This window comes from Erpetoichthys calabaricus, chromosome 12, assembly GCF_900747795.2.
Source record: "Erpetoichthys calabaricus chromosome 12, fErpCal1.3, whole genome shotgun sequence".
NCBI lineage: Eukaryota > Metazoa > Chordata > Cladistia > Polypteriformes > Polypteridae > Erpetoichthys > Erpetoichthys calabaricus.
Window position 1 is genome coordinate 11,767,232 of NC_041405.2, and position 26,568 is coordinate 11,793,799.

Below are 26,568 nucleotides of genomic sequence, written 5' to 3' on the forward strand. Positions count from 1 at the left end.
CTGATTACTGAATCCACATGTCAACTCATGCAGTTGTATGTTCACAACATACCAAACAAAGGTATTTTTATTAAAAAAATGTTATATTAACATATGCTCGGAAATGCTGTTGTGGACAGAAATGGAAGACATTCAGATACAAATGAGTATTTGAAGTGAGTGGAGAATGCCAAGTGTGTGTGTGTGTAGGTAGGTATGTAGATAGATAGATAGATACTTTATTAATGCCCAAGGGGAAATTCACATACTCCAGCAGAAGCATACTCATAAGAAACAATATTAAATTAAAGAGTGATAACAATGCAGTGCAAGTGGAGAGTGCAAGGCAGGTAGAACAGTCAATAACATTGTATAATGTTAATGTTTACCCCCTGGGTCAACAGAGTGAAGCTGCAGACTGCAATACCTCTGACGTTAGACACGGAACGCCCTCCATATCACGGAACGCCCATAGCGTTAGTAACGGAACGCCCTTGACAGCGCACTCCATGTAATGACACGATTATTGTAATGCCTTCTCCCAATGTCACTCACAACATGCCCTCTGCGAGACAGTATTGACACGCTCATTTGCACAGTATGCTGCACTTGTAAAAATTACAACAGTTTCTATTTGGACAAACAAATGACTTCCAGTCTCACACGTAAGCTATCCAACCATTCTAAGCACTTTGCAATATAAAGAAGTTTGTTGTTTTTTACTATTTTGAATGGTTGTTCATATTGTTTTCTCCGGAACCATTACATTATAGTAAAAGTAAATCTTATTACCATGTAGTGTTTCAAACAGAATGCACCTCATGAAACTCATACCTAGAGATTTTCAGTCTATAAATGTATTTCATATTTTCACTAGCAAATTATAAACATGTGAAACAACATTAAACTTAATTTTTAAAAGGTTTGCAAAAACAGTGCTACATATAAAATTAGTTTTAAAATTGTCAGGGAAACATTTTAGGAAACAGCAATTTATTTATTGATTTGATCCATCAACATTTTCATTACTAAAAGCTGTTTGTGTGAAATACTGCATGTCATTTTCATATCAATTGAACGGTATGTGACAGCCAAGAAATTTTACATTTTTAAATAACTTTTGAGTTTGAGACAATCATGATTGTTCTTAAACCTTTGTTGTGCAACATTTAATGTTGATCGCAAAGACCCAACTTAGATCAGCATAAAAACAAACGGTCTTTGAATTGTCGTCTTTTTTATCTTTGATAAATATCAAATACTATTAACACTGCTACTTCTAATAGTAATAAATAGTTGGTTGGTTGCAGTGTGCATTCAGTAGGGAATCATCCCAAGGTGATCATCATTACACATATAGTATTTATCGTCTTGTGCATACAGTAGAATTATATTGTTACTACATGCCTCTCCAGAACAGTGATAATAATAAAACACAAAAATATACATAGAATACAATATACAGTATAGCTATATATTAAGTTATATTTGAAATATTGATACATAGTCTTTATCTTACAATGTTTCTTATTACGATTGGCTGTTCAGTAACTCCACAACTAAAACACTTTCTCTGAAGCCATACTGAAGGCCACTGGTTCTTTACTATTTGCCAGAAGGCAGGAGCAAGAAAAACAGTCGTGCAGAATGGCTGAGTGTGGAATAATCTTAGCAGAATGTCTTTTAGATACCCTGCCTGGATAGAAGGCAGCTGGGTGCCAGTAATATTTTCTGGCTTTCACTATCCTCTGCAGTAACACAAGCATGTGTGCCCTAGCAGGATGTGATGCCGCCAGTGAAGATGGACTCCAGACAGCACCTGTGAGACATCTCGGAAGGCATTGGTGAACTTGGCAATAAACAAAATGTGCTGTTCTCTCCTCAATTAATCAATGACTAAAAGTCAGATTGTCCTGGGACCACCGAGTCAAGCAGATAGACCTCTCGTCTGCGAGCAATTTAATCATTGTTGGTGGCCAGGCCTATGACGGTGAGGTCAGTAACATTTTTAATGACAGAGCTGGTGTGGTGTCCGGACGCACAGTCACACCGAGGGATTGATGCTGGCAATCTGCAAAGCGGAGGTCTGTTTGCTATGAAGTCCAAAATCCAGTTCTGTTGGCACTACAGTGTCGAATGCTAAGCTATTGTCTATAAACATACCTCTGTAAGAGCAGTTTTTACATTATCCAGATGTGCCAAGATGATATGGAGTATAAGACTTAACTGCTGTACCAGTATGCATCATGGAGATGATGAAGGGGAGCAAAGTTATGTACTAAGTTAAAGAAGTCTGAGTGAGTGTAGTTAGTTATAAAATTAGTTATCACATACAACACACAGACTGTTATGGACATGAAAATGATGAATAAACAGATAAGCACATTTTAAACATTACAAGAGATGTAAATCATGAAACACACATATTCCCTCTTTCTCATATATACCTACATACATACACACACCCAAACCTATATAGTATACATATTAATAATCCTGATTTGTAACATGGCATTGTTTCATACAGTGGTTCTCATATTCACTCCCAGGAGCTGCAGATTTTTGTCGCAACTAATTTTTGCTTTTAATTAGACTCCCATCTTGAACTTGCAAGCCAACAGTCTAGGCCTTGAAAGTTGAAGTGATGCATCAAAACACAAAGCTCATTGTTATAACTACCACATAGGGGAGTGTAACCAGTGGAGGGCAATTTTAGCACCTAAACCCTTGACACAACCACACACATACAAATTCCAGGTTCAAACATGAATATATTTTAAAGAACTAAAGCACACAATCCCAGTCAGGACACCCATCCGTGTCCTCCATCCACTATATGGGTCTTTTGAGTAGACAAGGCACTATTGAACCATATCAGAAAGCCAGTCCATCCCCACCTTTCTTTACAGTGGAAATTTTGAAGATTGACAAAATGAAAACAAAAGTTGACAACCTAATTGGTAGAACAGCAGCTACTGATGGGAACTTTTTTACCCCGTATTTCATTAAGATATGAAAGCATATCCTTCATGCAGTCAAAAGTAAATAACAAGGAGGACATGACTTCTTCAATATCTTCATCATCTCCACTTTGGTCTAATTTTCCAATTGTGTGTGTTACTTCATCCTTGTCCATATCCAGAATTCTTGGCCCGAGTTCTGTCCCAACAAGTCGGTCAGAAGCAGTCAGGATGTTTTTGATGAATGAAGACTTTTTTGTGAAAAAGAAAACAATGCAGAGTGTGAGGTATTTTATTAGGAATACCAACACATTATCTCCACGTTCACTCAAACTACAGCCAAATTGGCTTATGAACACACCAATATGACCACAGCATGTCATAGGAATGCTTAGCTCTGTTGATTTATCTTGCGTTTTGCCTCTACTGTACCCCCTGTATTCATGAGGTGGAGTAAAAATGAAAAAAAAAAACTCCAGCGTACAACCATAGCAGTTCATCTTCAAGGGAACGTCGTGTCTAGTTAGAAACCATTCAGCAAGTGCACAAATAATTAAAAACGACTAAGTGCTCTGAAGTGAAAAAAGCATACATTTTTATTTACTAATACATTGCTGTAACACCCATTTCAATTCAATCTGTATGTATACAGGAATTGTACTTGAGTACCTGAAAGACAAAAATAGCCCAATTACCACAATATAGTCACTTGTGAAGGCCAAATTCATCATTTCAAATAATATGTAGTTTAATTGTTCCCAATTTAGTAAGTATACTTTAAAAACTACTAAAACATTCACCTAAACATTGCAATAGAAATGCTACATGTAAAAGGTTATACGCAATTTAAAGGTTTTTACCTGAAGTAAACAATCACTCCATTCTAGACTGATTGATGACTGACCGATATCGAAAAGGAAAAAGAGAATCCTTACCTTTAAGGCATTTGCTGTGTTTGAGTCAGTAAGAATCATTTCACTACATACAGTAACTGACAGGGCTGTGCCTTTGTGAGAACCACATTTTCCATGCTACAAGGCACTGCAATACAGATTATTAAATATTATGCATTTCTGCAAATCAATTATGTAGCATTGAATTCATTATGTAGCATGTAAAAGAGAGAGTGCAGGCAGGGTGGAATGGGTGGAGAAGAGTGGCAGGAGTAATTTGTGACAGACAGGTATCAGCAACAGTGAAAGGGAAGGTCTACAGGACGGTAGTGAGACCAGCTATGTTATATGGGTTGCAGACGGTGGCACTGACCAGAAAGCTGGAGACAAAGCTGGAGGTAGCAGAGTTAAAGATGTTAAGATTTGAATTGGGTGTGACAAGGATGGATAGATTAGAAATGAGGACATTAGAGGGTCAGCTTAAGTTGGACGGTTGGGAGACAAAGTCAGAGAGGTGAGATTGTGTTGGTTTGGACATGTGCAGAGGAGAGATGCTGGGTATATTGGGAGAAGGGTGCTAAGGATAGAGCTGCCAGGCAAGAGGAAAAGAGGAAGGCCTAAGAGGAAGTTTATGGATGTGGTGAGAGAGGACATGCAGGTGATGGGTGTAACAGAACAAGATGATGAGGACAGAAAGGTGTGGAAGAAGATGATCCGCTGTGGCGACCATTAACAGGAGCAGCTGAAAGAAGACGACGACGACAATTTGCTACCAACTACACATAACCATAAATATGCTGACATGCAGATTCAGTTAATGCTACCTAATGCCATAGATGAAACTGATCTTTCAAGAACAAGGAAAACAGTTAAAAAGTTACACTTCACAAAAGGAAGCCTATGAAGCCATTCATTGCCTAAATTTTAAGAACAGTAAACTAAATTTGATACTATTCATTGTACTGGCATAAATAATTCAGTCAACATTTTCAAAAATACATGCATTTTATATAAAAGGTTTGGTATTTATAGGTGAAAACACTTGATTTTCTTCTGTATTCCAATTCAGTAGTCTTATACTACATTATATTTTCACAAAATATATTTTACATTATCACATATTGGTTAAGGATATACAATATCAAGCCCATGAGAAATGTGTGAATTAGTGAGAAAAAGGAGAGAAAGGCTGCATATGCTTCACTATTGGAAAAGGAGCAGAGAGAGGAAGGTCCTGGCTGTTCCTTATCTTGTCTGGAATTACTGGATGCAGAAATAATTGCCATTTAATAAATCATTTAGAGCACACAAACCCCCCATTTTTAAGACCACTATTCTCTGCCCCCATAATGCCATTGACACGGCACAGGGCTGAAGAAAGACACGAGTCAGTGAAGGACTCACTGGAGGCCTGGTTTGTGACCTGTTGGTCAAAGATTTTTTGTGAAGTTCTAATATATAAAATGAGTATCAGAGAACTTTTAAACTGATAATTAGGAAGCACTACCTTTGGTACACAGAATGTACTTCTTCCCGTGTGGAAACTGAAGATGGCTGTCTTGGCTGGAGGAAAAAAAAAAAAAATACTGTAAGCTGACAAATTGATAACAGTTCTTCCCTTAAAAAAGCTTGAAAAGTTTCACACCTTTAATGCTGGCTTTCCGAAGTAAGAGAAGACACTGCCATCTTCTAATTTATGGCATGTCTTCCTAAGAAATGTAAATCAGGAAATTGCAATAAATTCTGATTAAAAGAAATAGCATGCTTTTTTTTATTCATAGAACAAACATTATAATAAAAGATACAGCCAATGACGTTTTTAAACATTTATGAAAATATATTATATGTTGCCTGTCAATTGTAGGTAATGTAACTCCATGCTTACGTTCTTAAAAATTAAAGTATTCATACTCTATGAATATACATATGTCATATTCTACTAAATATTTTAAAAGAGAAAATTGTGTTAATAAACAGTCATAAATGAATTAATCTAAAGTTAATCAAAGCAAGCTTTTCAAAACGTGGAAAAGTAAACAGTATACTATTTTGTCAAATAAAATCTTGTTGTTAATGTAGAGCTGTAGCTGCATTAAAATGTGTTAAAAGTGTCAATTGATCAAAGTTTATAAGTTATGAGAGCTTCACATACCTCCATGGACCACCACTGTCTTTTTATGGCTTTGTAAGTGGTGATGAGGCCTACAGAATCTGATCTTTTATAGCAAAATAGACAAGCAAACTCCTGAGCACCAAACAACTGTAGGTTCCTCTGTGGACTTGAACATACTTGTGTCTCTGGTGAATATAAAATAGATATAAAGTTCTTAAAACTGGCAAATATGCACAAGAACAAACGTTTCACTTTATTTCAATTGGAAAAAAAAAAAAAAAAAAAAACACTTCAAAAGCAGTATTTTTGAAGAATGCAGGAGAAGTCAGCATGAAACGCTGAATATTGTTTTAAGAGTTTAAACAAACTATACTATCATTGAAAGAACTTTACAAAATAAAATACTAATAACTGGCTGTTCTTTTCCCTCCATTGTCTAGAGTCTAATTTGAACTTTCTTGAACCGGAGGTAATTGAATATTGCTTTAACACTTGACCTTTGTAGCTACTTGGCAAAATTTTCCATTATGTACTGTAAATATATATAGAGAACTATGAAAAAGGTCATCTAAAGCAGGGGTGGGCAGATTCAGTCCTGGAGGGCCACAGTCGCTGCAGGTTTTTGCTCCAACCCAATTGCTTAATAAGAAGCCCTTATTGCTCAAGTAACACTTCAGCTTCACTTTAGTTATCTCGCTCGTTAAGGTTTTGAACCCTTATTGCTTATTTTAGTCTTAAACAGCTGTATTCTTGGTTTTTAATTGCTCCTAATTAGCAATACCATGCAAATGACAAAAGAGACCAGCATTTCTCCATTTAGCTTGTTTTCATTTACACCTGTGTGTATTTATCATGCACTAGTTGGTTTAATTAAATACTTGGAAGGAAAGTGAAGAGAAAAATGTGAAGCACTGAGAATCATTTGGATGATATCCTTAGAAAGGAAAATAAATCTAGGATATGAGAATGACTTGACATAGCAGAGTTAAAGCACTAGCAAGCCATGCAATTAAATAATTGACAAGGATTGTTTTTTAATTAAGCAACTGGGTTGGAACAAAAACCTGCAACCACTGCGGCCCCCCAGGACTGAATCTGCCCACCCCTGATCTAAAGTGACCTAAGTGTATTCAAACTTTTGACTAGTAATATTACTATACAAAAAAAAATAGTATATCCACTATTAACTGTGTTTGTCTTAGAAACTTGTGCTCTTTTTCCACTTTTCAGTAGAAAATCACTTTATATTGGCTCAATCTCTCTTTACTATCTTTTTGAAATATATTTTGGTATCCAAAATATCAGGTTAATGTTAGGTTTGCTTCTTATTAACTAGCATATACGTGATATACAGGACAGTTATAGGGCAGGGCAATTATAAGATCTTAATCACAGTAACTGATAATTTGATTACGATCCGTTACATTTAGCTTTGTTATACTCAAAGGACAATTGCATATTAGTCATTATAAAAAATAATCGACAGCAGAATTTGTCAATTTAGTATTCAAAATTGAGTTTTCCGAACAGCCCTGTAACAATACGCTACACAAACGGACCTGCTTGTTGTTTAATACTTTCTAAGAGTATTGCACAGCACCTGAAAGTCGATTCAACTAACATCTTTAATACATTCTGGTATAACGTACCCTACCAGTAAAGTATGAGGTTATCTAATATTAATAAAACTTGCAACAAGCTCACCGTCATCTTGATTTCCAACTCAAACTCTGTCTTGTTCTTTTTTGCACAAAAAGCTTTCATAAAGATTTATTCAAAGTCCACCATTCCTTCGAGCGCCGACAAAAACAATGATGGACGTATCGAAACGGACATCAGAGGGCATTCCTTGACTAATATTAGGGGCATTCCGTGATATGAAGGGCATTCCGTGTCTGAACCATAGGTTTTGCAGGCTGCAGGTAGACCCTTCTCCCCCGGGTGGAATTGAAGAGTTGCATAGTGTGGGGAAGGAACAATCTCCTCAGTCTGTCAGTGGAGCAGGACAGTGACAGCAGTCTGTCACTGAAGCTGCTACTCTGTCTGGAGATGATACTGTTCAGTGGATGCAGTGGATTCTCCATGATTGACAGGAGCCTGCTCAGCGCCCGTCGCTCCACCACAGATGTCAAACTGTCCAGCTCCGTGCCTACAATAGAGCCTGCCTTCCTCACCAGTTTGTCAAGGCTTGAGGAGTCCCTCTTCTTTAGGCTGCCTCCCCAGCACACCACCGCGTAGAAGAGGGCGCTCGCCACAACCGTCCGATAGAACATCTGTAGCATCTTATTGCAGATGTTGAAGGACGCCTGCCTTCTAAGGAAGTATAGTCGGCTCGGTCCTCTCTTGCACAGAGCATTAGTATTGGCAGTTCAGTTCAATTTATCATCCAGTTGCACTCCCAGGTATTTATAGGTCTGCACCCTCTGCACACAGTCACCTCTGATGATCATGGGGTCCGTGAGGGGCCTGGGCCTCCTAAAATCCACCACCAGCTCCTTGGTTTTGCTGGTGTTCAGTTGTAGGTGGTTTGAGTCACACCATTTAACAAAGTCCTTGATGAGGTTCCTATACTCCTCCTGCCCCTGCCCACTCCTGATGTAGCCCACGATAGCAGTGTCATCAGCAAACTTTTGCACGTGGCAGGACTCCGAATTGTATTGGAAGTCCGATGTATATAGGCTGAACAGGACCGGAGAAAGCACAGTCCCCTGCAGCGCTCCTATGTTGCTGACCACAATGTCAGACCTGCAGTTCCTGAGACGCACATACTGAGGTCTGTCTGTAAGATAGTCCACGATCCATGCCACCAGGTGTGAATCAACTCCCATCTCTGTCAACTTGTCCATAAGGAGCAGAGGTTGGATGGTGCTGAAGGTGCTAGAGAAGTCCAGAAACACAATTCTTACTGCACCACTACCTCTGTCCAAGTGGGAGAGGGATCGGTGTAGCATGTAGATGATGGCATCCTCCGCTCCCACCTTCTCCTGGTTTGTGAACTGCAGAGGGTCAAGGGCATGGCAGACCTGTGGCCTCAGGTGGTAAGGCAGCAGCCGCTCCATGGTCTTCATCACATGTGATGTCAGGGCGACAGGCCTAAAGTCATTCAGCTCACCAGGACGTGATACCTTTAGGACTGGGGTGATGCAAGATGTTTTCCCAAGCCTCAGGACTCTCCCCTGTTCCAGGCTCAGGTTGAAGTTGCGCTGTGGAGGACTCCCCAGCTCCAACACACAGGCCTTTAGCAGTCGTGGTGATACTCCATCTGGACCCACTGCTTTGCTGGCACAAAGTCTCCTCAGCTCTCTGATTACCTGGGCTGCTGCTGTTGTGGAGAAATCTTAGAAAAAACAAGCAGAGTCTCCAGAAAGGCAGTCAGAATTTAAGACATTATTGCACAGCATAGAAAACAATTGCGGACCACATAAAGCCCGTCTCAATTCATGAAGTGAGCCCCGAGTGTCCTGAATATATTACAGTTCTTATCTCTAAATGCCCCCTTCCAGACTAGGTTCCCAGCATCTACTGTATGGAGGTTCCCATGATGTTTTCCTCACTCAGCACCTTTACCCATAACAATCACCTGTCCCAGACCTTCTCATAACAATATTCTTGCCCCTGGAGACATCCCCATAAAAATCATCTTTTCATAACAATGTTTTTGCTGGCAGGACATATTTGCCATCTGGCGATAAACATCACCTGATTACCCCTTTCTCTATTTTTAAGGCCTAATCCTGGACTGGTATTGTCAATAGCCTTTCAGTTGTTAATCAACTCCCAACTTAACAATTAAGTTGAGGAACAATTAAATAGAGATCAGGGGGACTCAGATAAAAACTGGACTGCCTAATTAATAATTCAATAAATGATTACTTGTTGCACTAGCATCCTGTAAGGCTAAGGGTAACATAGTAAGCGGCTGTGCCAATGAGCAGTAGCACACAGCTTCACTGATAAGGGCTAAGCTGCAAACAACCTTGACATGACACAGTGCTTCATGCTTGAGAGAAAAGAAAAAAAAAGACAAGCCTTTAAAAAATTGCTTCTTTAAGCTCACTCATATGTACTACTATATCTTATTATCTATTATCACTAAGCTATATAAAGAAATATTGCAAATGCTACCATAAAATTTAAACATGCGTGCTAATATAGAAAGCCAATGAATGCAGGCAGCAGCACTGTTAAGTCATGGCACACAGCTGCCCAGTGGTCGGACAGAGGCCAACCTGCTGCTTACGTCACAGCACATATTCAGAAAAGTCCCCTAGCTTTCAATAATCAACTCTTAAGTGCCTAAAGGGTTCAAAACTAACTATATCATAAAACATGGCATTTCATTTTATTGCCTAAGCCATTCATGGAGTCTAATGCTTCTCTTCTAAATGCCATTTAATTACTTATATATTTTATACGTTAGCTTAAGAGCTTACCCTTTACTCACACAGGTAAAGGCCTTACATGCAGTTTGTTTAGTCTTAGAAAAAGCTCTGTTCCTGCAATTTTTAAAACAAAGTTTGCCCGCTTGCTTCCTCAGAGAGCATGATGGCCTCGTCTCACAGCTTGCTTTGCAGAAACTCAAACACAATGCAAGTATGAAGGACAGGCAGGCAAGAGGCCTCTCTAACAAAACTAATGGTGTCCTTTAAAAGTTGTTTCAGGCCTAAACTTTTCATAGCTAAGAGCACAAAACTAATAATAAAGCCCATTGATCTCTAATCAAAATTGTCACTACTGTAATTGTTGGGGGGGAACTCTCTCCTATGCTGGTATCAGCAGAAGGATGTGTGGAGGGTGCAGTACTCTGAGGTGAGAGTGAGAGAAGGTTATGGTGGTCAAACCTGTTAAAGAAGTTGTTCATGTGGTTTGCTCTCTCCATGTCTCTCTCGATGGTGGCACCCCGCTTTGAGCTGCAGCCAGTGATGATATTCATCCCATCCCACATTTCCTTCATGCGGTTATTCGGCAACTATTGCTCCAACTTTCTCCTGTACTGCTCCTTTGCTGCCCTGAGCTGGACTCCCAAGTTCCTTCTGCATACGCTTGAGCTCATGCTGATCACCGCCTTTAGAACAAGCGCCTCGGGGGGTGCTGCGTTTGTAGTTTAGCAGTAGCGGAATGGATGATGTCACCCGCTATCTCCATGTCCGCCCGAGGAGGGATGTAAACAATAAAAACAATGACGTGTCCAAACTCTCTGGGCAAGTAATAGGGACGCAGACTTACAGCCAAAAGTTCGAGGTCCCTGCAGTAAGTGGAGATTTTGACATTTACTTGTCCAGGGTTGCACCACCTTGTGTTCACATAGAGAGCGAGTCCTCCTCCTGTCTGCTTCCCCGCAGGTATTTGTGTCTCTGTCCGCTTTAACTGTGCTAAATCCGGGTTGGCTCCACGTTAGCATCTGGGATGCTAGTTGTTAGCCACATGTCACAAAAACACAACAAACTGCATTCTCTGTAGGTCCTGACATTTTTCACCAGTGCAGCCAGTTCAATCTTATTTGGTAGTGAGTTCACATTTCCCAGGACCACAGAAGGCACCAAAGGCTTGTATCGCCATTTTCTCGCTAGCCGCTTGGCCTTTAGCTTAGTGCCGCTCTGCTACCACAATACGGCCTTCTTACCTCTTCAGGTAAATAGGGAACCACACCGGCACAGGCCTTTGTTCTCAGTGCTAGAAGTTGACTACCTGAATAGAGGAGTCTGTGTGTGTAAAAATCCATGTCCAAGTAATAAAGTGTCCAGGAAACGAGTCCACATAAAAGTGGTAGGAGTGATCAGTGAAATAGAGAAAAAAGATAGAAAGATAGTCGTACACGGAGCTGCTGGAAAGGCCGCTACTCATGGCGGCGCCTAACTAACACTAACACACATAAAACCAAATACAAGTCCATTGCTATAATATCTTATTTAGTGCCAGAAACATACCCTTCACAACCATTTTAAAATTTCTTTTAATTTGCATGCTTCGTAAATGTTCATGGTTTGCACACCATCAGAAGTACCTAAAATAAAGCAAATACTGAAACGTCAACCTCTACAAGCTGTCACTTTAGTCTCATTCTGGAGAGTTCCTACAAAAGGGCTTCAGCTTTCACTTGTTGCTTATGATCCTTTTCCTTTCTCCCGTTTCCTGTTCCTCTCTTGCGCTTCTTTATTTGTGTTGTTATTTGGATGGTTAGGTTAGGGCAGTGGCGGACAGGAGGCTCATGTGATTGGAGAGGTGCACCGAGGATGCAGGGGGGGCCGCGTATGTCACATCATGTCTCTCTCTCTCTCTCATTCACTTGTTTGCTTGCTTCCTCTGTTGCATGGCATGTGGCCCAACTGCATGACTCAGAGTGGCCTGGAATTGTCCCATTGGTCAATTCATTCCTGCAATGACATTAGAAGACTGGTGTAACTGGTGCATTAAGTTCACTTTGTGTTTCATAAATGGTCACAAAAATATTACAAAAAATAATTGGTATTCCTTATACAGAATAATTGCTAAATGTATATATCAAATCAAAAAGTCCCAACCAATTGATTTCAACCAATACACTGGACCCTCCCACCGACCAAGCAAACGTGAGCTATAGGCTGAAAGCCACCAACAGTGTTATACTAATCTTCTGATTTGTTGCTTTCATGTATTATTTCACAACACAACAGAAAATAACTCCGAGTGACACATCTGGGGGGTATTTTTCGTATGTGGATTACTCGCTTAGCCGGATGTAATTGTTGACGATTTGGCCTGATCCTGGATCGGTCGTTTTTTAAAAAAAAAAAAAAAAAAAAAAAACTCTTGCTAGAAGTGTTGTCATAGCAACACATCCAAATCCGCAAACCTGCTCGGAGCAGGTTTGTTCGATGTAAACAAGGATTAGTTTACACACGTAATTAGTGATGGTGCGTGGAAGTCATCCAGTCACGGCTTCGGCGTTCATGAATGAGCGACCAATTGATATTGGTGCGCAAATTATACGGAGAGAATTTTATATAGAGGGGGTTTTGCGCGATCGGCAAGATCCTTTATTGCTCCCGGCGGAAATTCTGTACGAAAGATACCGCTTTAGCCGAGGGGGAATATTGTACCTCAAAGATTTATTAGTGCCTAATATTCGAAGTCAAACTTGGCGAAGTCGGGCTCTCACAACCACACAGACAGTATGCATTGCTTTGACGTCTCTTGCAAGCAGCACTTTTTTTTTTTTATATATATATATATATATATATATATTATATATACACACACACACACACACACACTGCAGGCGACGCGGAACATCTATCGAGAAGTGCAGTTTGCCAGGCAATTCGTAAAGCCTGTTTGGCTCTGAAACATTTCCTTTGGGTTTTCATTGCGTTTCCTGGACACCTGCGTGTGCAGACAATATAAGAGGCGTTTCATGCCATTGCAGGTAGGTAATACACAGGCAAAAACACCCACAGTTCCATTAGGAATCTCACAATCAGCCTAACATTCTCATTACCTAGGATTTCCAAATGTGATTGGGGCACTGGATTGTACGCAGATACGAATAAAGGCCCCATCAGGTCCAAATGAACCAGATTACGTGAACAGAAAATGCTTCCACAGTATTAAACATGCAGGTAATGTCAGTTTTTGAAAGAGTTGAAAATAGTCAATAGGTATGTTGACAGTAAAATTGTTTGACCTACATGCTATCAATTCTCAGATGATCAGTGATTCATCCTACCTAATATCAAATGTGGAGGCTAAATGGCCAGGGTCTGTTCATGACTCAAGAATTAAGGAGTCACACCTGTATCGGACATTTGAACAAGGTAATAATCTAATTATTAATCATGGTGATGTGTGTATTGTATTCACAATTTTTACATATTCCACCGGTCATCATGATGGAATCCTGCTTGGGGACAGGGGATATGCCTGTAGGAATTTTCTAATGACCCAGTTTCCTGAACCAAACCCTGGGCCACAAACTAGATATAATGCAGCTCTGTCTAGGACAAGGGCACGAATTGAAACGACCTTTGGCCAACTGAAGGAGAGATTTCAATGTCTAAAAAGGCTGAGGGTTGCACCTGACAGAGCATGTGACATAATTGTTGCTTGCTCTGTCTTACACAACATAGCGACCATCAGAAAAGAGAGTCCCCGAGGTTTTGGTGCAGCCTGATGATGACCTTGACCCAGTGCACCTTGAACAAAGCAGTGGCAGAGCTGCCAGAGACAGGATTGTGGCCCAATATTTTCAATGAAAAAAAACGACAACAGTGGTTTCACACAAAACTGATTTATTATATATTACAGACCTTCAGCCTGTAAGGAGGAGAACAAATTAAGGATTCACTCGCGCATACACATCATGGGAAAGATAATTTTGTTACCAATTGTTTTTGTAGTATTTTAATCTGCAACTTCATTTTGGTGGTCTTCAGTTCATGAAGTTCCATGTCCTGCTGTAGTTTCCTCATTTTGAGTTTCCTGTACGTGACTTTCTGCTGCAGATCTCTCTTGTATAGAGCCTTCACATTTTTCTGCAAATAAATTCACAATTACAAATGCCTTTGTTCCTCTATATTGTATACACAGTATATCATTTTGAATCATTTCGTATCAAGTACAATAAATGGCTCAACCAACCTCACCATCTCCTTTTTTTGATTTGGATGTTCCAAATGGTACATGTGTGCTGCCTACAGGCACCTGCAACACAGTTAAATCACGATTAGCACATGGGACTGATCAGAGTGGAGTTTGTTCAAACATTTGGAACATTTACATCTCCTCCTGATGAATAAATCAGATACAGTGTCTTCAAATATTTGACATTCGTCAATAGCTCGGTGGTCAGACACAGGTTCTAGGGATATGACATTCCCTGCAACTGACCCAACCAAAAAAAAAAAAAAAAAAAAGGCTAAATGGGACATACTTATGGCACACATTGAGGACAAAATATATGCAGTGACCATCCTTTACCTGAAATGAAGTGACCACTGCATACTGCCACTGGTTCTGAGGAGGAGCTTCCCCCGGAATGCTCTCAGAAACCGGGCGAGGGGCATTTTGCTGGAGAGCCAACTCTTCTGCAGGGGTTAGGTCTGTACAGGTCTTGTGCTCATGTTTGATCTGGAATTATGACATTAAATAATTATTAATCTGACACATAGGAAATGAAATGCTGCATTCAGTAAATACAATGCACACTACTTACGCGTTTAAATTTGTCAGCCACTTTTTGCCAGCCGTCTTTTCTGGTTCGGGCCGCTTTTGCAGCGTTACCCCTTGTACATATTAACTCTTGAAATTCTTCATATCCTTCGAGTAACAGGTCCTGCTCCGCTTGTGTGAAATAATGTGCCCGTTCTTTCGTCATTTTGTTGCAGCCTATCAAAGACTTGCTGATCATGTTTTCTGGACTCTATATATGGGCTTTTCAAATCAGCACGGGCACGCGCAATCATCTCAGATGATTAGATCCAGCTACACTAATCTAATACACAGCTGTGTTTGAAAAACTGACTTATCTGGATGAGTTTCACTGGCATTAACTCATCCAAGATGAGGCACCTGATCTTGGATGGTTTAAGCGACGTACGAAAAATACCCCCCCTGTACTTTCAGTTGATTCTACAGATCAAAACAAGACCAAGCACATTATACAATGCACTCATGAGATATCCTCCAAATAACAGGAGTTGAGGCAACCTTTGACAAGTACACCTCACATTTCTGTGTTATTAGCTCTGACTCAGTAGGTCAGGTGTTCCACAATCTCCTTCCGGATGCAATTCTGGGTGTGGCAGCAGCCCTGCAGAGATGGGCTCAGCCATTCTCCATGCGCCCCCTGGTAGAGGCCATGATCCTCAGCAGGACCGAGTTTCCATACTCTAAACCTGTGGCACTATAGTAAACAGGCTGCCCTCTATTGTCCTGTTGGAGGTACTGCCCTACGTAAGCTCCTTACTCCGGTCCGTCCCTTACGAAAGTACCCCAGCTGGGTAGGATTCCTGGCTGCCCATTATAAATGTAGAAAGTAGGAAAACAAGCAAACCTTAACATGGCACAAGATCTACTTCATGCTTCAGAAGGGAGCAGGTTCCTCATCCTGTGCTTCACGGACCTCTAGCTGAAGATTCTCAGGGTTTCTGGCAGACTCTTTGGTGGTGCCTAAATTAAAAGACGAGTAACTGGAACTATGTATTTGGAAAGGTTTGTAAAATATGTTAACATAATGACAGACATTTTTTACAGTAACTTTAAAACAGGACTTTCAGTTTAGACTTGGAATCTCCACCTGCAGCTGCATCTGTCTCTTGATTGGCATATTCTTTCAGAATTTATCAAAAGTATGTTTTTGGTTCACTTCTTGCTTCGAGTTGCAATTTGCACAAAAAGTGACAGACGCAAGATGAAGGCCTCAGACTCCTGGAGTTAAAATAATAATGATACAGAATTTGAAAATACATTACCTCTTCGTCTAAAGAAAAATGCAGCAATGGCCACACAAGCCAAAATGATCACCACAACAGAGACTGTCAAAGTTCTGCCTCTTGTGACTTTTGGAACTGTCAAAAATGGAAACACGCACAATCAGCTCCAGTTTTCACATAGACACAAGATCTGTATAGATGAGCTAAAAAAAAAAAAAAACTGGAACATCTTTAACAAATTTTATGTACAATTACAAGCCCCTCCAGTGATACACCCAAAAACCTTAACCTTGCAATTTCACATCTTTGTTTTGCCATACTTTAATCTTAAATTGTAAAGCTCAGACGTGCTGGTGGTAACATGCATTCCTGAAGGAAGCACAGTAATGAGATGGCTGATGTTTAATAACCTGCTCAAGGTTTTTAAATTTTGATTTGTCAGACCACTAAACCAGGCAATAAAGGTGAAAGTGATGACACTGACAAGAGAACAGCATGAGATGTCTGACTATTTTTAGTCAAAGTACTGATTACATAGAGAATGGATATTTTTGGACATATTGCATATTAACAAAAATTACATGAACTTACAAATTATTTCAAGCGTCACCCCTCCTTCTTCACGTGTCCTCTCTGTTCCCAATGAATATCGGTACAGCCCACCATCTGTATTTTGTACTTCATTGATGTAAAGGGAGATGTCTCCTTGACTGATACGATCTTGATCAAGGGCAAATCTGGAGTTTCCAGTTTTTGTCAAAGTTGGGCTTTTTCTTGGATAGCTGGCCAGGATATTGTCATCTTTGGTCAAAAAAACATATGTCACCTTATCACCGTTCAAGTTCTCAATGGTGCAGTTAACTGAGGTGTTCATAGTTAGGAAGGCTCTCTGCGGACTTAGGCATTTCATCTCAGAAGGCACTATATGAAAAAGAAAAGAGTTTTAAAAGAAGTCAACAAATAATTTAAAAGGGTATACAATACTTTTACAAGCAATTTGCTTTATTATTTCTTAATGTAATACGATACATTTTGGTTAAATTCTTTGACTCATTCATTTTTTATTTTGGTGTTGAATTGACAATGTTTATCAAGCCATATGAAGATAGTAAATGGATTCAAATTTGAATAAACCACACACAGGGTTCCCACTCTTTTTAAGGAACCATTTTCCAGGAGCTATTTCCAGAAATTCATGACAGGATCTGGTCATACAGTCATACACTTTAGTCGCAGGCTTAACGCCATTTTAATTTCTCTTTGCTTATGCAGGGACTTAGTGTCACCGATATGCTAAATTACATAAAGGCAACACCAATTAATGCACTGATGTATAATGGAGTTGTTTGACCTCTTTTTGTTACACACTTTTAAACTGCAAAACTTTTAAAGAAATAAATGCCTCTTGGATTGTGGAAAACTATCCAAACACTGACATATACGGAGCAATTTCATAATGTTCAGTATAGAGCTGTTGATCACACCATGAAATAGGCTACCATAGTGACCTAATTTCAGTAAAAGTTACTTGCATATTACATATTATGTCATTGTTTGTATCAAATAAATTTATGTACAATGTTTGTATTAAACAAAACTGCATAAAGCCAATTTATTGCCTATCATGTGTATGATGCCTATAACACTAATATATGCAACAACTGGCACGCGACAAAACAAAGAGTTAACTTTCAACTGGTAGCTTTACTGGGAATACAGCAGCTGTAGAATTTGCATAAGTCAACGACAAAGATTATAATAAAGAACTTAGCTTTGTGGGAAAAGAAGCAAAATGCATCCATTTTAAATCATGATAGCCTTGCCATCAATTCCTGAGTTGAAAACTTGGTTAAACTAGAAAGAATACTAGGAACAAAGGATAAGAGCCTGAACTCCAGTATATTGGAAAAAAACAAAACAAACAAACAAACAAACAATCTAGAAGTCACTGTAGTGTAACCTATGAAAAAGGCATCTGGTGTAGGCCTAGGTTTAGAAACAATGCTGGTGTTGCTCCTTGAGGTCTGATAAAACTGCATCCAGACCAATGACCTCTCTTTTTTTCAGCAACACTTTTACGATAGGCATTAGATTTTGTGAGCAGTGTAAAGTCCTGTTTTCTCTCAGCCTTCTCTGCCATTGCATCTGCTTCTTCTTGCATTGCCTCAATGCTAGTGATTATTTTCTGTCCCTTTGCTGCCACTTTTGTGATTTCAGAGCGGAGCTCCTCTTTGCTTGTCATTTTCAGTTTCCTTTTTCTTCTTTTTTTCCATCATCAAGGTATTGGACATATCGCATCCTGGCATTTCTGCAATGCTGCAAGAGGGGCTTTGGCAATACTCCATCAAATGAGCCACCAGTCAAAGAATCTTGGATTAGGCGAAGAGACATCAGAGTCCTTCCTTTCAGATTTGTAACCAGCATGTCCTTATTCACAGAGTACCCTCTTTCAACCGCTGCTTGCCCATGTGAACAGGTCTTTCATTGAATTCCACAGAATTGCGTATTCTGCTTTGTCACCAGCAAATCTTCCCATGAATGTGTCCAGCCGACAGGAGCTACTTCTATACCCTTGAAATCCCTCCTTATGGTGCTGCACCATTTCAGTGAGGAACATCTTGTACTCAGGATTTGGTCACAGTCCTCTGCTGTATGCCATTTGGCACTAAGCAGCAGCTGTAAGAGCTTCTCAAACATGGAGATGGCACGCCTTTCATCGCTGATCATAGTTACTGGATCTAGGCATGCCATGTGCCTTACTGCTGCATAATTCAAAGGGCATTTGTCCAGCAGTTTCTTTGCTGTTGCGGACAGGAAGGCTACACATTCTCTCCGGAATTGTTGACTCGGCAGCGGTTTTTCAAGCAGCTTCTCTGAGGCTTTCTCAAGAGCTTGTTTGGTGGCAAAGCCAAGATCCACCTCTTTCAGTGGCAAATGGAGTGTTTTGTCCAGTACATCAATTTTAAGCATTTGGACAGGTGTTTTGATGTTATCCAGTACCTCCCTCTTCATAAAGCATGAAATCAAACTCTTCAGAAGGGCCTGAAGGTCTTTTGCCAAAAATGGCATCATGGGGGCATCAGTCTGGAGAGTCTCAAAAGGGTTTCAGCTGCCTTGCCACATAGGCTGTTGGTGACCCCCTTTTTGAGGCAAAATTTTTGCCTCTCTGACCACAGTGTATGATGTGGACGTTGGCATTTTACTCTCTGGCAGTTTCTTGTAATTGTCGACAAATATTTCAACATGTGGCCACATCTTAAGTGTTCTCTCTGCCACTGGCAAGTCCTCCACCCACCTGTGAGCACAGAATTTTAGAGGGAATGTTGATGTTTTGGTAATTTCAATAAAGTCATCCCATCTGGCTGGTGTGTCATGAAAAAGCTGCCAAAGGGCTCTTAGTTTGTCACCTATCTTCCATCCACTTTCCTTCTCGCCTTGTTGTCAGCTACTGACAAGCTAGAGCAACGAGGGTCAAAACTCAAATATAATTGCCTATACAGGTCTCAGTAGGTGGAGACATTGCGCAGCAGAGGCCATGACCTAGCTCAGCTGTCATATCTAGACTTACGAACAGCAAGCTGTTTCAAACAGAAAAATTAAAAAGCGAAAACATAAAATTCCAGGACAAGAAAGATTCAGGACATTTGGCCATTTCGATCAGTTTCCAGGTCATTTCAATGACTGGAAAATAACCCTCAAAATTTTCAGGTTTTCCAGGACGCGTGGGAACCCTGCACACATCCATTTCAACATTCTGATTTCTACCAAATCTAGCTTCTCCTGCTCGTCCTTTTACTGCCCTTGTCTCAGCTCCATACATCATTGCTGGTCCTATCACTGTCTTAATAAAGTCACCTTCAACATTTGCCTCAATTTTTCAATCGCACAATATTACGGATTCCTTCTTCCAATTGTTCCCACGGAGTGCAGTGTGGATGGATCTCTCGACATCTAGCTTTCCATCTCTTGTTAAGGGTAAATTTCACACATTAGGAAGTTTTTCTTTACACAAAGAACGATAGACACTTGAAATAAGCTACCAAGTAGTATGGTAGACTACTAGACATGAAGGACTTTCAAAAACTCAACTTGACGTTTTTTTGGAAGAATTAAGTGGGTAGGACTGGAGGGCTTTGGTGGGCTGAATGGCCTGTTCTCATCTAGATTGTTCTAATCTCAGTCTACCACCGATCTTTAATATTTAAAACTTATCCACTTTTTCAGTTGCACTCCCTGCAGGTTAACTTTTGAATCCTGATTATAATTAAACCTCATATATCCCATCTTCTTCCGATTTATCTTCAAACCTTTGTCTTCCAAAGCCTTTCTCCATTCTTCCAACTTCCTCTTTTTTGGTGCTACAAAACACAGCGTCAAGAATAATGATATTTAACCAGTGTTTCTTATTTAACTTGCAAATAACCTATATCACTGAAAAATCTTTGGGTTTATATATGTCTTTTAGATGTCTCAGAAGAAACAGCAGCACCGTCTGTAGGCAGCAACTTGAGACCTACCAAAAAACAGAACCTTCTACCATGATGCATTTCAGTTGAGATGGGTATAACTGCATTCAGCAATATCTGTGTATGTTATACATGATTGACAACACAACATCAAAGGATGCCCTCAGTGTTGGTCACAAAATGCCCTTATGTCACTTTGTTTACTCAATGGTTGTCACTGTTTGAGCAAGATTATCCTCCCACAAACCTAACCTTAGTCATAGTTTTACAGGGTGTAGGTGTAACATCACACAGATAAGGCAAAGTGGCAACCACCTCAATGGAGGGGATCTCTGGAGGTCTGCAGCTAGACTCTATTAGTCTCGACACATGATGGCTGATTCAGGCCTGATGTTGTGGGTGTTACGTGACTGAGATCACAGGTATTGAGAGCAGCTGTTACACTCTGCTTCAGTCCACTTTCACTAGAAAATTCCAAGCTTCTGTGAAAATTAAGTTTCTTAGGATATTAAGATCATGAGCAGGATATTCACACAGCAATCATAATGCTAGTATTGCAACTTTGCAAAAGTATTAGCCAATATGGCCTTTGCAGTTGCACTCGCAGAGCACAAGCTGACCAGCTGGCATTTGTCTCACAGAACACCTTTATTCTGCTATTCTCGCTTTTTCTGCTTTCATTAGAATGCCTAAAGAACTTTCATGCTGAAATGACCCCATGGTATTCATTCCTGCCATTAGGAAATATTTTGACTGGCTGGTTATTGCACAGTACACCAGAAAGATTAGCTCCATTTCCATTTACTTAAAATTATAACAGGTTAATAGTCATTGCTTTTTCTATGATTATCTGAAGAGACATGTCCTAATTTGATTAAAGAAATTCCAGTATCAGAATAGTGTCCTATAAAAATACCTCAGCATTTAATACGTACAGCTGCCACAAACCTGCGTGAGACGTATAGGAAGAATTAGTGTGTACACAGGACAAACTTAAACTTCAATATCACTTAATCCTTAGTGATCATAATCAAGGTCGAGGTCTTGGGTTTGGATATTTCTTTTAATAAGTACATACAAGCCTTGTTGACAGGCACACCAAAGTGTTATAACCAGTAGATTAATCGCGTGTCCTGAAGAAAAAAAATTGTAATGTGTTTAAGAGATTAAAAAAGGTCTTGCTTTGAGGGATAATCAATTGTACTCAGTGAAGAGCAATGGAGTAAGTCATTGGAACAATCACAAAACATGCTGACCAAAATCCAGGACGAAATAAAAAAAATAAATAAATTGTGAAATTACAAATATTTCCCCATCTTTAGCCAAAACAATCAGTTCAGCATAGTTGGCAGATGCTTCCCTAGCCCTGAGACACTTAAAAGCCCATTACACCATTATAATCCACTCAAATCTACTTCAGTTCCTCTTTCTCTGTTAACTTCATGCGTTTCTCAGAGTTCGCCGAAGTTCCGAAACATTTATCACTCAGGGTTCACTCATCACTACTCTCCAGCTAACGTGCTTCCATTTAAACCTGTGTATACGAATCATGAAGTAGTTGTGTTAATAAAATGTTTTTGAAATAAATAAGGGAAGGACCATGGAAGTACAAATCTGTTCTGGACTACAAAACAAATGGATAGGGTTGCCAGTAAATGAAAAATCTACAATGCTAATAAAGATTAGTATTGGAAGAAGCACCAATCAGGCATATAATTAAATACCAAGCTTCTGCATCTGCCACTCCTGGCTTCTAATTATGATATGAAAAAAATTGTTGTAAAGAAAACCTGCAGCCACTTTGGCCCTTCAGGACCATAATTGAGGACCCCTGCATTAAAGCCTCAAATACCAATCTTTTCTATTAAGATAAAGCCAAAAACTAAAAGATTCAACTTTTTCACATATGCATAGAAACATGGAAGGACTTTTTACTTTCAGAAACACATCTCCTTCACGTTTCACTTTTCCTGTTGAAATTGTGTATTGATAGTTGCCCTCATCTGACTTGTCCACTGCTGTTATGTCTAGGGAGAAATCTCCTTGCTTGATTCGATTCTCATCTAGTTTAAATCTAGGCAAATTTTTGTATTCATTGTGGTTTCCATTGTCAGGATACACAGCCAGGAATGTATTCCCTTTATACCAGTGAACAAAGGTTAGCTCTTCGCCATTTAGTCCCAAGGTTGTGCATTTGAGGGTGAAGTTTGTGTTGATCTCAGCAGTCTGTGGATTTTTACAGTTCACTCTAATTTGTGCTACATTGATGAAGAAAAATAAGAATACGCCTATATTAGTATATTCTTAGCATTTTTATTCTATTATAGAATTATGCTTATTTATTTGGAAAGACATTTTGACAAATTAAAAAAAAAAAATTATGACTGATCTATCTTGAAAGTTTCAAATTCAAACAATGCAACAACCCTGTACGGGATACTAGTGCACAATCATAAGTCACCCACCTTCACTAATACCAGTGGCTATTAAGCATTGCATATGTAATTAAAGTTTATGAACACGGTCCCCCCCATTTCAAGGCACCATAGTGTTTGGGACATAGCAATTGTAGGCTTGTATATTAAAAGTACTGTTTAGAACTTTGTTGCATATCCTTTGCATGTAATGACTGCTTGAAATCTGATTTATAGACATCAGCAGGGGCTGAGGAACTTCTCTGGTGATGCTGGCATCTTCAGCTCCTGCCCGTTTCACGGGCTTGCCCTCTTAGGTTTTCTCTTCACAATATGGAAGGCCTGCTCAATTGGATTTAAAATTGAGTGACTGGCTTGGACATTCAAGAATTTTCCATTTTTTAGGTTTGGAAAAACTCCTGTTTTGCCTTAACAGTATGTTTGGATCATTACCTTGTTGTAGGGTGAAATGTCATCCACGGAGTTTGGAGGCATTTACTGGAACTTGAGCAGATCAGATGTTTGTATACATCTCAGAATTCATGGAGTTACTGACATCAGCAATTTAAATCAATGAAGATAAGCGTGCCAGGACCTGCGACAGCCATACATGCCCAAGCCATAACCCCAGCACGTTTAACAGATTAGATGGTCTGCTTTGGATCTTGGGGAGCTCCTTCTCAGCTCCACACTTTGCTCTTGCGGTCACTCTGAAGCAGGCTCATCTTTATCTCATCTGTCCAGAATACCTTTTTCCAGAATTCTTTAGGCTCTTTGAAGTCCTTTTTTCACAAACTGAAATCTGGTCATCCTGTTTTTGTGACTAACTAGCAGTTTTCCTCTTGCAGTGTGTCCTCTATTTCTGTTCATGGAGTCTTCTGCTGATAGTCGTCTGATACATTTGCCTCCTGAAGACTGTTTCTGACCAGTTTAGACAGGCATTTGGATGCCTTTTCTTTACCTCAGTGAGGATTCTTCTGTCATCAGCAGTGGGTGGTTTTCCTTTGCGATTTCGGAGCTCAGTGTGTTCTTTCTTAATGATATTCCAGACAGTTGATTTAAGTCATCCTAAGGTTTCATTAATGTCTTGGTTTTATTCTTTTACAGCTTCAGAATGGATTCTTTGACTTTCATTGGCACAGCTCTTGTCCTCATGTTGAACAATGACAACCACAGACTCCAAAGAGCAGAAGCAAGCCGATTTATCTTATGAAGACATGAAACCCACCTGATGAATGACAAACACCTGTGATGCCAATTGTCCCAAACATTATGGTGCTCTGAAATGGGTGGCCCATTTAGAAAAAGTGTTGTCATTTCTACATGGTGTGACTGAAATGAATGCAAACCCCTTTCAATGAAAGTGTTCAATGTGCACTTTAATCACATATGAATTTTTTGAGTTGTAATTTTAAACTGTGAAGCAGAGGGATAAATCAATGGAAGATGCATCTGTGTCATACATTAGAGGGCCCTGTACTGTATATACAATCAAAGAATTCAAACAATTCAGAAAATTTTGTTAATGGGGAGAAAGTTTCTGCAAACAATTTTCAGGTTTAATTTTTTCATGTTGCTTCATCCAGGAACTGATGCTGGCCACATTCTTAAATAAAATAGACCCAATACAGAAAATAACCTACTTTAAAGTCCAACAGACCTAGCATGTTCACCCTTGAAATATGGTTAGAAAAGAAAACAATCATAAATGCGGGATTATTCTCATTGCATATCTTTGGAATAAGGGAGGAAAACTAAGAAAACCCAACAGAGAGAACAGAATCTGCAAACTCTACACAGGGCTAATATTGTTGCCATTTCACCCATTAAATGAATTTAAGTCTTAATTCACAGAGCCTGAAAAAACACGAGCACTAAGTGATCTTTTATCAAGACAGACCATCATTCACCTATATTTTGAAGCCACATTTTATAGACTACTAAATTTTAGAATGAAATATGGCTCAGGGTGATCCCCTGTAGAGACTGGCAAATGTGAATACAATTTGGTGGAGATACTGTAGGTTCAACAGTGTGGATTGGCCTACCAGACAAACACAAGTAGAAGTATCTGCTACTGCCCTGGGGGAGATGTAGGTTAACTACATTTTGGAAAGAAACAGTTTACACTGTCAAAAATACTTGTTCTTTAAATTGCATTTTATGTTTTTTTACTGGGTTGTATGGATCCTTGCAGAACCATTGCTTGACAAAGCACTACCAGTATGTCATTCTGGGAAATATTTAAATGCTTTGCTAGGCTACCTAGCAATACACCAAGATTAAGAAAACTTGAACTTAGCCTGTGTTGCTGGATGTATGCAGCAAGAGTCCTTTTAAAATCATTAGCCATTGCATTTTAGAGATTACCATCTACTGTATTGTTGGTTATTAGTTGAATGGAGCTGGTTACGAATCTAAATAAAGATTCTTTCTGGAACCTTCATGCAGATGGGTCTTTTACGAACCCAGAACTGTTCTCCTATCCTATTGCTTTCAAGAACCACTCTGGCACCTTTATTTTAAGAGTGTATGATGATCCCCTGTAATGTAAAATTTGATTGAGATACCATAGGTTGAACAGGGAGGATCTGCATACCAGACAAGCACAAGTAGAGGTACCTGGTGCCAAATTTGGCATAAAACATAGAAAATCCCATAGTATGGACTTAATAATGACTTACTGGTAATAACATCAACGATGAGGAGGACGACAAGTACAGCATTCAAAGTAACATGTAGTTTGGAGCCAAAGAAAATCATCATTGAGAAAGACATCAATTCAGTGGGAAGAAGATCTCCTACCATCCCTGATGCTTTAAGGAGTATAAATATATATATTAGCCCATAACATCATTAATTTGGTCTAAACAAGCTTCCAAAGAACATGGAAACAAAAGAGGGAAAGGATAGTTGAAGTACTGACAAAATTCACTAAAATTTTTTTTTTTTTTTTTTTTTTTTTTTTTAAAAACAAACCAGCAATATGAAAACATGTTTTCATTAAAAAAAAAATTTGCAATCAGTTACAATTCATATTTTTAATGGTAAAAACGATTTCTAAGTAGAAAAACACAAGCGGGTTGTAAAAATAAAAGGGTTTTTCACCATCCCTTCTAGATTTATATAAATGTCTCTCTAAAAAAATAAATTTTTTTCTATCATTTTTAATAGTGAATTTGTTTAAATTTTATAAGTTGTTTAACGTACCTAAATTCTCGAATTGCCTCCCTAAAAAAATCAAATTGCCCCACGTAGGGAATCACCGATCTAAATTAAAAGGTTATTTCTGGATCCTTTAAGTGGATGATTAATTTGTGAACCAAAAAAAATT

At 39.3% G+C, this 26,568-nt stretch overlaps 1 protein-coding gene across 2 annotated transcripts in view; it reads right to left on the minus strand.

Annotated features, from left to right (window-relative positions):
* Nucleotides 1–2,973: 2,973 nt before the first annotated feature.
* Nucleotides 2,974–26,568, minus strand: part of LOC114661868 (uncharacterized) — a 90,625-nt gene continuing 67,030 nt past the window's right edge. Inside the window, exons 6-11 of one of the 2 annotated variants that reach the window (XM_051934564.1) lie at nt 16,394–16,489; nt 15,976–16,091; nt 10,787–12,319; nt 7,650–9,282; nt 5,985–6,130; nt 2,974–5,395 (exon numbers count right to left, since the gene is read on the minus strand). In XM_051934564.1, coding sequence (XP_051790524.1) covers nt 16,006–16,091; nt 16,394–16,489 — 182 coding nt within the window. In that variant the 3' untranslated portion in view covers nt 2,974–5,395; nt 5,985–6,130; nt 7,650–9,282; nt 10,787–12,319; nt 15,976–16,005. Of the gene's footprint in view, nt 5,396–5,984; nt 6,131–7,649; nt 9,283–10,514; nt 12,320–15,975; nt 16,092–16,393; nt 16,490–26,568 lie in introns of those variants that run through there. The other variant, XM_051934563.1, reaches the window with a different exon arrangement.